This window comes from Athene cunicularia, assembly GCF_003259725.1.
Source record: "Athene cunicularia isolate RWA chromosome 18 unlocalized genomic scaffold, athCun1 chr18_part1, whole genome shotgun sequence".
NCBI classification, from domain to species: domain Eukaryota; kingdom Metazoa; phylum Chordata; class Aves; order Strigiformes; family Strigidae; genus Athene; species Athene cunicularia.
Window position 1 is genome coordinate 8,571,639 of NW_020799123.1, and position 18,675 is coordinate 8,590,313.

General features: G+C 38.7%; 1 protein-coding gene across 1 annotated transcript; it reads left to right on the forward strand.

The window, feature by feature from the left end:
* Positions 1-1,975: 1,975 nt before the first annotated feature.
* PCTP (phosphatidylcholine transfer protein) lies at positions 1,976-11,653 on the forward strand. The gene is made up of 6 exons (XM_026861166.1): positions 1,976-2,368; positions 4,556-4,673; positions 8,545-8,624; positions 8,960-9,131; positions 9,854-9,921; positions 10,413-11,653. The coding sequence occupies exons 1-6, from the start codon at positions 2,366-2,368 to the stop codon at positions 10,476-10,478; spliced, it is 507 nt and encodes a 168-aa protein (XP_026716967.1). The 5' UTR covers positions 1,976-2,365; the 3' UTR covers positions 10,479-11,653.
* Positions 11,654-18,675: the final 7,022 nt, after the last annotated feature.

The following is an 18,675-nucleotide window of genomic DNA, read 5'->3' on the forward strand; positions in this document are numbered from 1 at the left end:
AGGGGAGCGCCGGCGGGTCCCCGCCCAGGTCAGGCCGGGGTCTGCTGCCCGTCCTGGCGCTACCGGCCGCGGCTCAGTTTCTCCGGGCTCCCCGAAAGCCGCTTTCAGGGTAATGCTATTAACTGCTGATGGAGAAAGCTGCTCTGCCGCGCTGGGCAGACTGCGGGCGAACCGGCACACGCTGAGGCTCTGAACGCTTGTTAGCAGCTGGCGGCCGGAGAAATTCCGGGTGGAGGGTGCCCTCGGCGACAGGAGCAGTCGGGGGTCTCACGGGGTGTCTGCTCCGCGTGTCCTACACCCCCCCCGAGCCCCCTCTGAGGGGTGCCTGTGGCCAAGGAGAGACCAGTCCCCGCCTGCCGGCTCCCGCGCACTTCCACGTTCGAGCATCCTCCTGATGTGCAGGCTCCTGCCTCCCTGCCTCTCCCTCTCTCCAAAACTCCCTTCAAACTGATTTTCCACCTTTCTCCCTCTAAAATCAGGAGGTAGTTCAGAAAAGGTTGTGTCTTGGTTTTGTCTGGGATAGAGTTAGTTTTCTTTTAGAAGGTGGTACGGTGTATTTTGGATTTAGTGTGGGAGTAATGCTGGTAACACACTGATGTTTTAGCTGTCGATAAGTAGCTTTTATCCTAAGTTAAGGATTTTTTTCCAGTTTCTGTACTATTGCCAGCAAGCAGGTGCACAAGAAGCTGGGAGGGAGCATGGCCAGAGAGCTGACCCGCACTAGCCAAAGGGCTATTCCATACCATGGAGCGTCACGCTCAGTACAGAAGCTGGGGGATTGGCCGGGAGGGGTGGATCACTGCCCAGGGACTGGCAGGGTATCAGTCAGCAGGTGCTGAGCAATTGTGTTTTTCATCTCTTGGGATTTTTTTCTCCAGTTTTACTTCTCCCTCTTTTTGTTATATCCCTTTTCATTACAATTATTATTTATTATTATCATATTTTAGTTTAGTTATTAAACTAAACCTTAACCCATGAGTTTTACTTTTTTCCCGATTCTTCTCCCCATCCCACTGGGCAGGGAGGAGTGAGCGAGCAGCTGCGTGGTGCCAAGTTGCCGTCTGGGCCTAAACCATGACAGGTTAGAATGAAATTCCCCCCTTTTAGCGGGGACTTACTTCTTAAAAGAAGTTCAAAACTTTAGGCTTCCAAAACTGACTTGTGAGTAATTAGTGTAGTGAGTGTTTATTAATTCATAAATCACAGTAATTTATTATTTAAATAATTACTTTTGAATCCATATAAATACCCTATTTCTTTAGCTCTGTGATCATAGTTACCTCTCAGCTCCTTATAAAGCTGGACTTCATGCTGTGCTTTGCATGGAAATTCTGGATTTGTGTCCTGAAAAAATATTTTAGGCATGGTCATGTTAGGAAAAAATAACAAATAAAGCAAATGTATAGATCTGTGTGAAAGGCAAGACATAGTAGGGAAATTCTTTTTTAAAAAAAAGTCACTTCATACACCTCGGAATTTTTTGGTGGTAAATATTTACAGCACGGACATGGTAACTGGCAATAGCAAGACAAGCTTATCGTTGAGTGTACAGGGCAAAGGCACGCCTGTGGTGTCTGCCAGCTATCTCTGCAGGAATTGGGTATGCTGATGAAATGGAGGGTGCTAGGAGCATTGCTTCTGGAGTGGGTGAAATAGAAACTCCAGGTCTGGACCTGTAAATGCATCACCCAGTGAACCGAGTAAGTAACTTTGGGAAGTTGAAGGCTGGATTTAACCAAACAAGTGGGACCAGGTGTCCATGAGACTTGGATCAGGGCAGCCTGTGTTGCTGTGGCTTTGCTGCTATTGTATAATTTGAAGCTGGTTGGCCGGCAAGTAGCTCAGGCTTCTCCTTCTCATGCTTATATATGGAACTAGTGAGCTGACTAAAAGCATTTAGAGGTGTCCTTTTTTTTTTTTCTTTTTTTTTTTTTTATATATTGTACATTGACCCAAATTTAGGCTAGATAGATGGACTAGGTAGGATTTAAGGGACCTTCTTGAGTCCAGTCTTATGATTCTGCTGGGAAATGAGTCTCTTGTTTGTTTTGTCTTTCAGTTGCTTCAAATTACCACATGAGAAGAAGAACCAAGTCTAGGAGGAGGGTCTTTGCTTAAAGTTGTTACTGGAAAAATTGGCTTTTAACACTTATTGAACTGCAAGTTCACTGTAGCAGTGGTAGTCCAGGAAACTGGAGGCAGCAATTACACTTCCTGTTGCCTTCTCTTTCCACCTTCTCTGCCGGCTACACAAATACATCTCCCAGGCTTTCCAGCTCTGTGCTCTGTTCCAACCCGCTGATAGACTCTCCTGCTGATAGGCTTCTGAAAACCTGAAACATTTCACTCTTGTTTTGACTTTTTAATGGTAAATCCTATTTTTATTGAATGTCTTTGTCTATCTTACCTCCTACAAGATATACTGTTCACTTTTCAGATCATGATTTGTTATTTCATATGATCATCAAAATACTACCTTTTAAAGTAGAAGATATTTAATGATGTATGTCATGATTTGTGTAGCAGTGGAACAAATGGATTGTTAGAGAAGAACAGCCTAATTTCTTGATTTGTCTTGAGCTACAGTATAAGAACTTGAAGGCTACAGATGTAAGAATAACTGAGCTGATGTTGCAGAGCAGTTGGGAGCCTACCTTTGAATATAAGGTAGAATCCCATATGTTAAATCAGGAAATTAGGTAGGGCAGCATTTGCACTCTGTATTTAGTGGCTTCTGAATTATGTGACAGTAAATGACATCACTACAGCTCTATTTTAGCCTCTGATGGAGGTTCTATCTATAGCAAAAATGCTTTAAAGACCTATATTGTATGCATCTCTCTTGATAACCCTCAAGTAGAAAGTATTACAGGCACTTCCAGCTGCCTGTTGGGTGGAACATAAAAGCTGTAGAAAGAAGCAATAAATGTAGTAGATTGTGCTCCTAAAGTTTTTACTCTGGAAGTGTGAAACTGTAGTCTGTCCTCACTGTGGTACAAAGCACACAATTCTATGCAAAGTTTTTGAGGCAGGCTCTGATAGCTTAAATGAGAAAATTACCAGATGGCTTCCTTCTATCAAACAGATTAAGAGGAAGCTAAAGGATGCAAAGAAATGCTGAGTGTGCTGATGAACAGCTAGCTTTGCATGTTGACTGCAGAATGAAAGTTTTGGGTGAGCTTGGTTTGTTACCTCTCAAGATGCAGTTGTAATTAAAGTCCAGGAAAAGAATACAAAGATTCTGTTCTTCAGTGGAAGAGCAGCCCCATGACGTGGCAAAGTAAGACTTTTTTTCTGAATGACTAGAAGAGTGAGGAGAACTGTGGCTTGCTGTTCTCCTGCCTTATGTGACACTTCATGTAAATATACATACATGCAAGAGAAGCCACATAGCATATCTGACTGGTGACCTGGAACGAAATAGTGCTTGAGCTAAACCAACTATTTTTTGAAGTACCAATGTTGTGCTTTGGCATATGCTGTTGGGTCTCGCATTTCAGATGTGATATTTTCAAAATTAGCTTTCCTTGTGAAAATAAAAATGCTGATGCCTTTTACAAAGATGATATGAGTGCATGGAGCTGTACAGTTCAGGTTTGATGCTAGTGATTGATGCTTCAGTGAAGCCACGGTGAAGATGGGTAGCTTAAGATTCTTGGTCCCATTATTATCTTCTGGTACATCAAATCTTTGTCTTCTAGGGTTGATTTGTGAAGGGGAGGGGAAGAAGAAAAATCAACCATTTACTAACAGAATATTATATAGTCCTTCCCTCTCTTTCCTTGGGAATGCTTAATTTAACTCCTACACTGTATATTTGAAATGTATTCATTGTTTTAATTTAGTCCTGAATGGCTACTAACAATAGTACAAACATAGCTCGATAGGTACAGATGGACTTTCCGTATGTTGAGAGTGACATTAACAGCATTAACACCGGAGATATCCTGCACCCCACCCCTTCAGTACAGACAGCTTTCAGTAAGAAAATGCCTGATAAATAGTCAAGGTAGGTGTAATAGTGCACTGTATTGTATCGTGTTGTAAAGCGATCTTGTATCACAGCCTGAAGTATAAGCATACTTAATTTTCTGGAAAGCTTATTTCAGGTTGTGCACCTCTTGGAAATGGCTGAGGTTCATAATCATGTTATATAGGGTCTGGAGACCTTGTCACAAGAATTTAATGCTTTGGTAAGCTTCAGTGTGGCCAGGATTTAGTCCACACTGACCACTGGAGATGAAAAGGGGCATGTGTGTGTGAAGAAACATGCTCCCTTTGGAACTACTTATGAAGCAAAAGAGTACGGGTGTAAGGGAAGGAACAACCATTGTGCAGGGCAGGTCAGCCTGTCTGGATTTAAACTTTCATGAATAGATCAAAAAGTCGAGAGGTTAAAGACTGAATCTTGCATTGTTTTTTGAACATTTGCTTTCGCAGCTCTTGAGCACATTTGTAGTATGTGCCCCACCTAACTTCCTTCAGCTGTTCTCCCTGATGCTGAGTACTTCCCTTTCCTGTGTGATTTTTTCCTCTTCCCATTCTGTTTCCACAGCAATCAGGACTTTATGAATATAAAATCTTCGGTGGTCTTGCTGACTGTCCCCCAAAATTATGTGTGGATGTCTATATGGACTTAAATTTCAGAAAACAATGGGATCAGTATGTTAAAGGTAAGCTCATCTAGACAGTTCAAAAGCAAGCTTTATGTCCGCATCGACTCTTCCCACTAAAACTTTCTTCAAAGGTATTTTAAAGTTGCTACACCCGAAGACTTTGGGCTAGACTTAAGTATCTTTTGGGATACGGTTGCACTCTGTAAATATACAAATAAGCACTGCCGTGGAACAACTAATATTTCATCACCATATAGCCTTCTTCTAAAATTAATTCTTTCCATGTTGGTTAAAGCATATAATTGGCATCACTTGTTATGCTGGACCACCTTGTGGCTTCTAGTTGTTGTAATTTCTCAGTTAAATTTTAGTAGATGTTCTGGGGAGAAGTGGAGATGGTAGCTTTTATGTATCTTCACACATTGCAGTCAAGCAGTGCAATCGTAGAATACCAGGTTGGAAGGGACCTCAAGGATCATCTGGTCCAACCTTTCTCGGCAAAAGCACGGTCTAGACATGGTGGCCCAGCCCCTGTCCAGCTGAATCTTAGAAGTGTCTAACACTGGGGAATCCACCACTTCCCTGCAGAAGTTATTCCAGTGGTTGATTGCTCTCGTCAAAAATTTTCCTCTGGCTTGTACCAGTTTGATGCATGATGGAATGTCTCTTCCTGAAAGCATTGGTTGTTCTTGGCACCTTTTACGATCATAAATGGGTGTATTAAGAGAATAGTTGATGACTTTGGGCTTTTACAGAGAAAGGAATAACTAATTAAGTTGTGTTTATTTAATGTTGTCTTTGAAAAAGGGAGTTGAACCTGGATATCCATATGATGTTAAAACATCCGAAGTCAGCAGTGACAAGGGAAGGATTCAGCTGATGTAGGTGTCCAGTAATCCATTTATTTTAAAGATGGGGAACCTTTCCTTTTTAAGCCTGTGCTTAAAATCAGTTCAGGTCAACAAAACTGAAACATGATCAAAGTGTGCTGCTGAACAAAGAACAGTGTTAAAAACCAAAGAATTGTTAAATGTTCTGCTTGTTAAGTCTAGGACAGCTCTATGGTGAATGATTACTGGTAATGCCTTTGGCTGTAGCGATACAGAGAACCATATATTTGACTCTTGTCAGTACTTGGCCAAGCTTAAGAAGCTATGTCTTCATTAGTAAGTGTTATTTGTCAAAAGAGGCAATAGCTTTCTTGTAGCAAAGGACACTTTACAATTAATGAAACAAAAAGAGCTGGAATGGAACTCAACATTATCATATTGGATGTAAAAATACTATGTTATCTCGAGTTGCTTCAGTGGTCTTTGATTTGAGTGCATTTAGGAGAACTGAATCCTTCTTAAACACTTTTTTTTTTTTTTTTAATGCCTTCTTAGAGAAATGAAAGGAAGTAGTTGGGGGAAGCTACACCCTTAAACTAAAAACTAGATAACGTTGCAGAGCTGGTGTTTATATCCTTGCTGACCATGATATGTTCATCTGTGAAATTATACTTGTGCTGGTACTTCAGGTCCAGCATTTCACAGAAGTTAACTCTTGAAAGGCATAAACATAATGTTAATGTTTTCCTTTTGGCTTAAAAATTGACACAAGTGCACCCACTCTTTAGAACTGTGCATATGATGAGATAGGGCTAGCCAACATTTTCAATATAAACAATATAAGCTTGTTCTTTTCTCCTTTCACATTTGGGCAGAAAAAACAGAAAACTTCCATTCAGAGCCTTCTTGCTCTTCGTTTCACTGTTTGCATTCCTTGTTGCTCTTACGGCCATGCAATAATGGCAGTCCAAAGAAGAGCTCTCTGTGAAACTGCTGGCTGACATTGAAATAAAAACGTGACCAGATTAGAAGTAGCTGTCTTTTTAGCTGAAAAGGTAACAGCTCCTGCACTAAGCATAAGAGGAACTAATCTCTAGTTCTGTTCAGCAGAACCCTTTATGAAGGCCTGACTGGAGGCAGATATGGACAGGATTCCTGGGAGTACTTGAGGGTCGTGCTTTGATCTCTTCTTGCCAAGGGTTGCCTGAGGCCTCAGAACTCTTGGTATCAGTCTGCTGCTGTCATTGCATTGCTGTTGGTACCCTGGCTATTTCCAGAGCACGCTCCTGGATAGCTACAAGATGGGCACATCCCTGGTCTGGCCTCAGGGAAACTGTGACTAAACTGTAGAGTAGTGACTGAGATACAATATGCTTCTGTGGTGTGATGCAAAACGGTCCAAAAATATTGGAATTTGCTGTTTCTGATTGCAACACCATCCTGATTGAGATCACACTTCCTAACAATGTAACAGTAATAACTGACTGCTAAAGCAGCAAATATGCCTATTGTGAATAAAATGGACTTGTGATCTGTTGTAATGCTAAGTAAAATCTGTTTATTGCTTAAAATGCACTGCATCCTGCTTTGATCAGAAGCTGTCCACTAGTATTGATGGACTAAAGTGAATACAGGTAGGACACAACTTACCTATTGTGCGGGTTTTTTCTGTGTTAGCAAAGATACAGAGGTAGATAGATGAGTTAGCAGCTGACAATTGCATTGAGATCTTTAATATAGTGTCTTAATCCATTTGAAAAGGGAAAGCTGCAGTTGGAAATGAAAGCTAAGCTAATAAACCAATCCTCCAGTGACCTCTGGTGGATAGCATAATGCTGGAGCTTATTACAACACTGCGATTATTGTGCATCCAATACTGCTCCAACCTGGAGAAGAGAAACTGTTTTCATGCCTGACAGCTGACTTGCAGGACATACTAACAGAAGCCTAGTAGGGACATGTCATATAAGGAAAGAATCTCCCATCTGTGTCACTCTTCTTGCCTTAGCAATGAGATTATCAGTCTGTTCTAGCCTTATTTTCAAAACTGCTGAAAGGGATATGGCAGACTGTGTGCATTAGCTCTGAAGGATATATAGCACCTCTAGGCAGAAGTCTGCTCTAAAGGAGAAAAAGACTATGCTGACTGTTAATGTGAGCCACCTTTCCGGATCTCACCCTTTTTATCTGCACCCATGGAATAACCAGTCCCTGAGCAAACAGGAATTTACCCTGGCTCAGCCCCATGGCTTCTCAGGTCCATTACCCTGACAATGGCAGTTACTGCCTCAAGGGAAGAAGCTGTACAGTATACAGTTTTTCAAACTCAGTTATGTAGTTTAATTTGAATTAGTGTTTCTCCTTTATGCCATGCTATTACCTGACTGACTGCCATGTTTTAGGGACTATTTTCTTAGATTATTTTTTCCTATTCAGCTGCCTTCTGATTGAGTTTCCAGACAGACTGAAGGTGATGTAATGAAGGCTCATAAAATGCTCAAGCTTCTTGTTCACTGTTGCCTGTATATACTGCTGTGAAATTCCTAATAGCTTTTCCAAACTTCATTAATCCCTTATGTAAGACCTCTTCAGGTATTAAAAACCAGTACCTGTCTCAGTTCCATGTTAGCTTGGAATCATTTATAAGGATAATGACATGCTTGTGAGAAAGCATACTATACTTGTGTCCTAGAATTATATAGAATGTGCATAGGTGAGGAAAAAGCTTAGAGATGGAAAGGGTTTGAATGAGCTAACTGTCTGAAAAGGAATTTGACTCTGCCTCCCCCCAGAATTGTTCTTTTGGGGAGGGTTTTGTGGGTTGGGTTATTTGGTTTTGTGGGTTTTTTTCCATCAATGAATTCAACAGCAGCAGAAAAACAGGCCTATTCTTGTGTATTTGGTTCCTCAACAACCCTGCTACGGGACTTTTTTTAATGTCTTCTACTGCTGCAACTTTACATATGTATCAATTTTGACATAAGGTTTGCATGTAAAATGTGTTCATGTCAGAGATCCTGAGCAGTTCTTGAAGCTGTGTATGGTTCTGTTGCAGTAGAAATTAAAAATATCTAACAATCTTCCTTTTTCAACTGCAGAACTGTATGAGAAAATATATGATGGTGAAAAAGTAATCTACTGGGAAGTGAAGTACCCTTTTCCTCTCTCAAACAGAGATGTATCCTTTCCAGCTTTTTGTTCCTTTTGCGGTTTTTGTCACCTGGTCATCCATGGATGCCAGCAACCTGCTGATTGTACTGCTCTGCTGCACTTGGTTTAAAGTCTCGCAGTCCTCATATTACATGAATATGTATAGCATGAAGAAGAGTGTGGGTGCCTTTTCCCACACACAACTGAAGCTCACATAGCTGAATTATTACTCTGCAGGGTTGAATCCTGTAGAAGTGTAAGAACTAACTTGAAGGGGCTGGTATTTGTAATGGAATTCACTTGTCAATTCATCATAAGTCAAACTGACAGTGTTTTGACGTGCCTCCTCAACTTGGAATACAGTATGTCTATATTCGTGAATGCCGAGAGATGGATGTTGATGGGCGGAAGATCTGGGTTGTGTTAGCTCAAAGTGTGTCAGTTCCTCAGTGCCCTGAAAAGCCTGGTATTATCAGAGTTAAAAGCTATAAACAAAGTCTGGCAATTGAAAGCGATGGCAAGACTGGATCTAAAGGTAAGAGGTCAAGAAGGTGCGATCACGAGTCATGTAGCCAAAGAATGTATGTATTAGCAAAAGGCACAAAGAGGGAAACTGGAAATTTTACTAAAAACAGTTACTATAAAGTGAATGTACTGAGCAGTAGGAATACTGAAAATATTACTGAATTACTGAAAATGAATGGAACTTTTGGAAACATCTGGTGCAGGGTGCTACTGTTAGGAATTTTTTACTGAACAGATGGGCTGTGTAGTTAAGAATAGACTACTGACCACTTCATTCTGGCCACTATCTTCCCACTCCCCACAGCTCGCTTGTCTTTTCCTGCCAGCCAGTTCGGCTGGGTAGTCTGATACTAGCAGCAACCTGGTTAACTCAGCAGTGATACAAGTGTTATGTTTGATAGATTTATAGATTAAAGGGTTTGCCTAGAGATTGACTCCTGTCTGAGATTAGCCCTTTAAAGACAACTTCATTTTATAAGACAGGCTGCCTAAAATAGTTTGCAATAGTCTAAATGAATGTTATGATGCACTCAGCTTCCCAGACGTTAACTGGCAATGGCTATACTTACTTCACATTCCACTTCAGTGCAAGTGGACTTTTTTGTGAAGAATTTAGAGCAGAACTGTTGTACTTGGTGCTTCAGTCATGCACGCTGACAGCTTTTGTCATATTTGTTAGAGCTACTAGACTGTGGCTGGATAACTTTCTGGTAACTTCTCTCTCATCTCTAGTCTATATGTACTATTTTGATAATCCTGGCGGCATGATTCCATCATGGCTGGTCAATTGGGCTGCCAAGGTAAGTAAAGGTTGACAGCGCAATTGTCTTTGGCTAATCTGTTTCAAACAATGTATTCACTGCATCCATACCTGTCTTCTGCATGTTGTGTAGAATTATTTTTTTGTGAAATGGATGTATTGACCTTTCTAGCTCATATGTAGACCCATTTTTAGAGTCTCACTGTTGTCTGCTCTCATGGCACTTGTCTTAATTTTTTTTTTTTATTCCTACCAAATTCCTTTGGTTAGCTAACCAGGCAGGTACATTTGTGCAACAAAAACAACAAATCCATGTTTCAGAGCATGTGAATAGCCTTAACACAAGCAAACTTCAATAAAGCAGTCTGTTCATGGAGGATTAATGGAATGCTCTACTGTTTTGTACAAGATTTTAGAATTGTCCTGTATTTCTTTGAAGGCCTTGATCTATATAGTGAGAATTCTCATCTTGCTTATATTTTTTCTTGATTACAGTATGCAAGAATGACTTTTGCACTTTTCTCTTTACAGAGTGGTGTGCCTGCCTTCTTGAAGGATATGCAAAAAGCTTGCCGTAATTATTCTAAGAGCATATAGGTCAAAGATGATCTGAATTGTTTAATTCCTAGAGTTCTGCACTTACAGGGTTGGCTATTATATATTACACTGGATAAAATCTACCTCTAATATTGGAAAGAATTTTATTTTAGTTGGTTTATGCCTTGAATTTTATTAGGTCTTTGTTTCCGTCTTGAACTGAAGAGCTAGCCACTGGCAAGCTAACACTAACGTCAGCTGCATCCTTTTGAAAGTACTTAAGTTTAGCCTTGTCCCCCATGCTTTGCTTATGCTGTTATCATGTGTTAGCTGGAGGAGTTCTTTTGATTGAAATATTACATTCCTCAGACAAGAGACAACAACCTTGCTAAGAAAAATGTCTGAAAAATGGACTGAAAATTCTCTGCATGTGTTATGCCTAGATCTGCCTTTGTGGCCTTGCAGGGTGGCTTCCTACTGGAATTAAATAATGGAACTTGCATTGCTTAGGAGGAAACACTTTTGCTACCCACCTATGTAATTCTTAAACTGTATGCCTGCTCTAAACCTAAAAATGCTGAGGGCATATAGGTAAACTACTAGAAGTCTGCAGTGGGAACTGGAACTCTGTTACCAAGCTTCCTTGTGATGGCTTTAAGTCCAGATACAAAAGGACTTGTGCCTAAAGCCTTGCATTCACATCTCAATACCCCCGTACAAGAAGTAAAAGCCATTAGCTGTATCCAGCTGGAAAAAAAGGAGTAGACTTCCATGCCTGATTTAAGGGGAACAAGTTATGAGAGTCAGTAGCCTTGACAATAAAGCATCTTGGATACCAACTTCAAATTGGAAGTAATTTTAAACTGGATGCCTGCAACTGAATGTGAATGAACTTGATGTGAAACTTGTGCTTGCTTGCATTTTAAAATTTCATGCTGATGTAAAGAATGAAACTAATTTTGGATGGTAATCCACTAAAAGCACAACTGAGCAGGAAATTACATTTCCAGCACCTTTGCAGGAGGCAGGGTGGAGGGGGAGGATGGAGTGCATATAAGGTGAGAGGGCCTCAATCTCAGGGATTTAAAATATTCTGCATTGTTACTAAATCTGGCCCCGTTACTGAGAAAATCTTGTAATGGGGTAGCTTTGTCTTGTTAGAAAAGAAATGGTTGAACTGATTGCCTTTATACTTTGTGTAAATATTTGTTTCCAATAAATCATTATTCTATCCATGCAGTGCTCTTGTTCTCTCTCTCATGTATAAGAGTGTCCATGCTGGGCAGGTCACAAACCAGACTGATATCATAGGCTGGTTTATATTTAAAGGCTTTTGAAAGAATAACTTGGATTCATAACTAAGTAGGATTCCATGTGTTCTGAAGATCTTGTTGCCAGCAGTTTAGGCATTTTTCAAGTGTCTTTTGACTTGGACACCATTACTGAATTGAACATTGCAGTGCTAGACAACTCTCAATACATTTTAAATTTAGCTGTCACATTTTTTTCCAGCAGATGAAGAACAGACATCGAGAGAGAATAGTTCTAAAACATAAGTTGCTTTAACTTTCAGTAATTTTTATACACATGCGTTTGCTGGAACTGGAGCCAAATTTTTATTTATGTGTACTGAAAATGAATTATGTCCATCATACCAAGAATATGATGGTGTTTTACCCAAGTATATCAAGTCTCAAATTTCTTTTTTTGGCTGTGTTTTAAAAAAATTGCCTTGAGAATTCAGAAAGCATTTTATCAGTGTGCTAAGTATGTAGGAATTAAAATGTCATAAGCAATCACAGGAATACCTGAGTTGCTTTTGAACAACAGGTTCTGGACACAAGTTATGTCCTGAAGCAAAACAGCAAAGGTGGGACCAGGTAGATTGTTCAAAAGGAAGATAGAAAAGTGAAACAAAGTATTCTCATCTTGATACAACAGAATTTTAAAAGGGGACTAGGTGAGGATGAATCTTCCTGGAACAATGATGCAAACTAATTGATTTCCAATTCCTTCTGAACAAAACTGATCTCTGTACCACAGTAGTACACAACCTATTTGTAATTGTAAACCTACCTTCAGACTTACTTTCAGAGTTTACAAGAAATGTGTACCTAGTGAGCTGAGTACGTGCAGAGATGAATCATGTACAGATGAGGTAATTTTTTTCCACCCTTTTCCTCCAACCAATCTGTAATTTTGTTTAGTCTTTAATGAAATGAAAGCAGGAGAAAGAGTGAAAGCATTTTGTATTCATAAATTCATGATTGCATCTTTGTAATTTTCGTTATTTGTCATCAAGAGATACTATACATTTGTCTGCAGTGGGCTGAAACATTCAAGACAGCCTTCAAGCAGCTGAATGGCTCCACTGTCAGCCTTGCTGAAAACTTGATTTTCTACAGACCCCACACCAAGTGTATAGAATACAGGGCATTTGCTCATGCATCCTTAATAAAACCATTGCACAGGCTGTTTCTTGTGCTGTACACAACCTGCCAGACTAAACCACTTTTGATTAAACAGTAGCTACTGAAAGCAGCTTTTCCTCTATTTGCAAGCAACTAACCGATGATGCTTTCGTAGGGACATAAGTATGCAATGACACTTCAGTTTATTTAAGTACGTGTTACTACACCTATCTTGTATTTCTAGGGAAGAAAAAGCAGTTCTAGGTTTGTGTGATGTGGCTTCTTGTCTAAATGGGAGATTACGACCAGAAAGAAAGTGTTGGTATTTTTCAGTCTTTGGATGTAAAGACATTCCTAAAGCATTTTAGAGCTTTATTCATAACTGGTTAAATATTGATCTTGTATAAATTATACATGCATCATGTGACCTTTTCTGGATAGTTTGAACAGAAATTTACCTGATGTGAAAGTTGTAAGAGAGTATTCATTATGGGTTCTGGTGCACAGGGTTAAAACAAATGGAACACCCCCTTCCTCATTAATGTAGTACCTGAAAGTTAGCTTTCTCTTTCTACCAGCTTGTCTAAAAATGGAGCTCAAAGTTTGTTCTTTTGGAGTGATTTATTGTAAACATAGGGTTGTTTGAATAAAAATAATGAAACATTTCTCTTCGATGATGATTTGAGCCTCTCTTCTATATCCCACCCCCATTAACAGACCAGTAGGTATCTCACTCTACAGATTAATAAAGACTAATGAATTTTTCCTAGTAGCCAGATAGAACTAGAAAAATGTTGTCGTTTCTGGCAATAAACAAGCATCTGATCCAAAGCACAATAATCAGACTTTCCATAAATTCTCATATAGAACTTTTGTTTTTAAATTATCAGCTCTCACAAAACCAGTATTTTTGCATGTTGTTCTTCATGTAAAGCAGTGGTTCTTTTGGGGGATGACTGGTCACCCATCCCCTGTTTCCATAAGAAGTGATGTAAGAAAGTGAATATAAACCATTCTTCCACATTATGTTCTAGTCATTCAACCATTCTTCCCATGTGATCTCTCTGTAAAACTACTGTATTTGAGTTGGAAGGTAAAGGAAAGGAAAGATTCTGAGTAACCCAAAGTCAACATGGTGAATGATGTCAGATATGCAATCACTGTAGTGCTGCCTCTCAGAAGATGATGTGTGAAGGGAAACACAAGTTGTCTTTGCTCAGGAAACATCTGGTTGGTACTTCATTTCTCAAGCAGGTCATTGGCTGTTTTTATAATTTAGTGGAGCAAAAATGTGGGAAGATACAGGGATAGACTTCTGATATTAATGCACACTAGTAGACAATGTATCTTACCATCAACACTTTTGCTTTCCATTATGTTAGTTTTCTGTGTATAAAGAATATTTTCAAATGGGATCTAATGGGATTTAAATCACATTTAGCTGAGAGTAATCTCTTCCTGAGCACAGATGTGCCTTCCTCTAGACAGGTTAGTTCATAACCAAATTTACTACCCCACTGTAGTCGTCTGATCAGAGGAGACTACTGGACTTTCAGACAGAAAACTTTGTTTTTCACTCAACTCTTAAGGTTAAAAGACACTGAAAGCTTCTGTAGAAAAACAGAAAGGAAGGTTACAACAGGAGGTAAGTGGTTATAAATCTAGATAGATTATATGGAAGATAAATAATTTTTGTGGAGCAATAACAAGAACATATCTCTATATCAAGATGAGTTTTGCTGAATTTTTTTTCATGCCACTGTCTTATAACTGCAGAATTAGGAGGAAACCTGACCAATAAGGTAAATAAAGCTGGTGTTTAAGCAACCTACTAATTCTCTAGAGCTGCCAATTAACATATTAATTAGGTTTACATATGAACACATATGCACACATAAAGAGAATGTCATCTTTCTCTGTTAGTTCAATATTCCCTGTTATTTGAGAACTTGACCATAAATGATTATTCTCATCTGGAATCTGAATTATGAAAATATCCTGGAGTCATGCTGTGAGACAGGAACATTGTAAATGGGAACAACTCTCCACTGGAAACCTTCATTTCCAAAGAAGAACTGCATCCTGTGACTAAGTGTTTTAGTGGAACGTGCCATAATAAGCAATTATGTTGAAGGCCTTGACTATAGGTATATAATTTTATCCTTGTGAAAAATTTCCTGCATCCCAGCTGTGCAACTAGTTAAACTGAAAGCTGTTCCTACAGTTTAAGCACGAGTACCTGTAACATTAAGATTTAAGTGAGTTTGTCTTTGTTTGTCCTCACTAGATTTCATGCAGATTTTTAGATTTTTCTAAGGCCTGTTTCATCTCTGGAGGCAGAATAGGGTCTATTATGGACTTTGTGACACTGAAAAAGTCTTTTTTTTTTTTCCCCAAGCTTAATTATCTTTTTATTCTTCATCTATGGAAGAAACTCCTGAGAATGAATCATTTTAATAGATTGTATTGTTCCTAGAATGACAAGTTTTGGATTGTAGCTGTTATTCTACAATATGTAAACCCAAGGGTTACCTATGTGCTGTACATACTTTAAATAGATGCCTGCTGTTAAGTTACAAGGCTCACCGCATTTCTGCCTAAGCACATTTTGAAAAGTTTTAAGTCTTTCCATATTTCACCTAGAGTTGAGGGTTTTTTGGCTTTTAATATTCCTAGTGCATATACAGATCTTCCAAAGCAAATTGTGTGTAATTGACTGTAATAGATGTTTCATACTCAGCTGCAACTTGAAGTTATGGTTTAAGAGTGGGTTTTAAACATTTTTATTAAGACCAGGCTGCTGCTATTCATTTTAAAAGGTAATGTGTTTTCTCAGCATGGAAGTCATATAATTGATTTGTACATCTGAGTGGAGAGCATGATCCCACAAGAAGCCAAAATTGCCTGCCCAACCCATTTACCCTGTGAAAGGCTCATATGATGCTATTCACCAGTTCAAACAAAAACAAACAGTAGGAACATTTCTTCAGCAGGAAATTACTTTGACACTAAAAGGGTCTATTGTCTCAGAGTGTGAGGTGGGTATGTGAAAGAATAAATTGCCTTCCAGTGAATTTTTTCTGTAACATGGGAATAAACTGACCCTTGATAACACTTAAGGCGTGGTTCTAGGAATCACGAAGTTGAGAGTATTATCACTGAAAAATGAGCTTGATTAATTCACTACAATGACAGGCAGGCATGTCAGTAATTTAGAAAAAGGACTTTAAAATCCATTTGGAGCAAGCTAGAGAATAACAATAAACGAGTAATCTGAGGGCCCTTTAAGATCTTTCAGCCTTTAAGACAGGCCTAGAAATATCTGCCAGATCACCAAATGCAATTACAGGCAGCACATAATATAAATCATTCCCTTTCAAAAAGTACATTTCACAAGTACATGTTTAACCAGTCTTCTCTTTCAGGCTAGTAATTCTGTATGCTTAGTATATTTGCTACTAAATTTATTGTGAAAATATGATTTGAGAACTAATATTTTGCTCTTCATAATTTTTATGATCAGCAGAGGTTGGAATGTTTTATGACAATATAAGAGAAGGTTTTTTTCACAGTGATGATTATCAGCAATGAATTAAGTTGCTCTGAGAGATGGTGAAATCTCCATTTTTGGAGATAGTCAAAGCTCAGCTGGACAAAGCCCTAGGCAATTTATCTGACCTTGAAATTAGAGCCAACTTTAAATTTTGTGCTGCACTGGGCTGTGGGTTGGACCAGATGATGAGATGATCCCTTATGCCCCTTCTAAAATGAATTATTACATGATTTTTAATAATAATAAATCCAGGAGATTACAGAGAATACTTCTGAGATGGCAGCATTATTTTCTTTCCAAATGCTGTTATTTAACAGACGAACTTGAATGAGCTAGATTCCTATGATATACAATGACTGTACAAGTATATGAAAATCCTATAATCAAGATCTGTATTAGAAACAGGTACATACATACTTTGACAGCTTGCTTGTTGTAGGCTTGCATTGTTGCTTTGGAATTTGGTGAGAAATTTGGGAAATTTAAACTAAATCAAATGAAAGCAGACTTTCTACATCTTTGCTAGTGAAGCTTAATATCATAATAAATACATTATTGAGTGAAACCATGATGACTACTTCTGGAAAAGGACAGCAATAGCAGACAAACTGAGGCTGTGCTGCACACTCAGAAAAAAGTTACTGATGCCAGTTGTTATTGTTCATTTCCTGTTGCATCCAGCAGCTGTAGATTGTATTTGAAAGCTGAGAAAGGCTCAACCGGGCAAGGCTGAGAGGTAATAAAGAGAGAAGATGAAATGCAGGTTTAGAATATCTAAACATTCCACAGTGATCCTCTAGTTTTACCTTAACTATGATGGCACAGTATTTTTAAAGACAGTGCACTGAGCCAAATAACACAAAATGTTATCCTTACGCATGGTGAGGCTCTCTTTTTGTCAGATGGAATATATACTCAATCATATTTAATTAAAATCAAATTAATATTAAAGAATATCTGGTGTTTGTAAGTAGAGTCTTCTTCACCAGACCTAGTGATTATTACCATATTAATTCAATATTTAGCAACAGAAAATTAAGAAATCTTTGTGTTGATTCTATAGTGGACTTTCCTCTACCAGGTCCAGTGATGGATATTTCCAATCAATGTTTACTGGTGAATACAATGCTCTTTACTGTCACATGCCTTTCCCTTCCCCCGTCAATATTGTGTCAACATTTGGGATGAGCCCAAATCCTAATGTGTGATCCGACCTTCTGACACCTTAGCCCAGTGAGCTACCAATTTAGCCATGCTTCCTGCTCTCGAGAGTAAAGTGCAAACACCATTCTCAAGGATCTTCTTCTACCCACTCATTATTTTAATGTCTGTCAGTCCTTGTGCATTTTACTGTGTTATAAAACTTTGCATTCATTTTCATTCCCAAAATATGTCTGTGGAACAACATATCTGGATTTATGTGGGAATAAGAATTATGGCTTTTGGAATTGGTAACAGTTGAAACTAAGAAAAATGAGGGGGAAAAATATAAATTGAACTGAAAATACAGTACTGAATAAGAAATTATGGTCAGCGTTAAGCAGCATTCTGAAAACAGGGTATGATTTTCTTTAACATCATGTTATGAAGTATATGCACTATATTTTACAATAAAACTTTTCATCAGATTTCCATCTTTAAAAAGGGCAATTTTTCAAGTATATTTGTCCCTCTTTTTATTAAGCAGAGACATATTATGAAATTGCAACAATTTTGGATTGCTGAGCCATCTGAGCAAAGAACAAAAATATTTACTAGAGTCCCAGTAAATACTGTCTTCATCTTCTGACTTTTAAAACTGATAACCTGTATTAGTTTAGCACTGTTGCACTAATGGAAATGCCAAGCCCTTAAAGCATTATTCTCTAGATAAGACAGCTTCAACTTTTGCAGTTTCCTGTTTTCTCCTAGTATTTTGGAAGGTAAAAAAAAAGAAAAAAAACCAAACAAACCTGCATTGCTTCACCCTTGACTTGCACAGAGGCTCCAGTTCAAACACTAGTTTGTTTGGGAATAAGAAGTTCATTGCCTACAGTAGCAAACAAGGAGGAAAACAAAAAATGTGCCTTTTTAAACTCTTCAGAATGGCAGTATCAGTAATATGCCTTCAGTATTTCTACAGCAGAGAGATCAAATGAATGAAACATCAGCGAGCGAGGATAGTGCAGTCTATTTTTGGTAGTGAAGCAAGCATCCACAAAGCTCATCTGGTTCACTGGGGATATTAGAGGAAATTGCAAATACTGTAGGCGGCTATTCTGATGTCACATGCTTTTAGGTAGGTTAAAAGGAC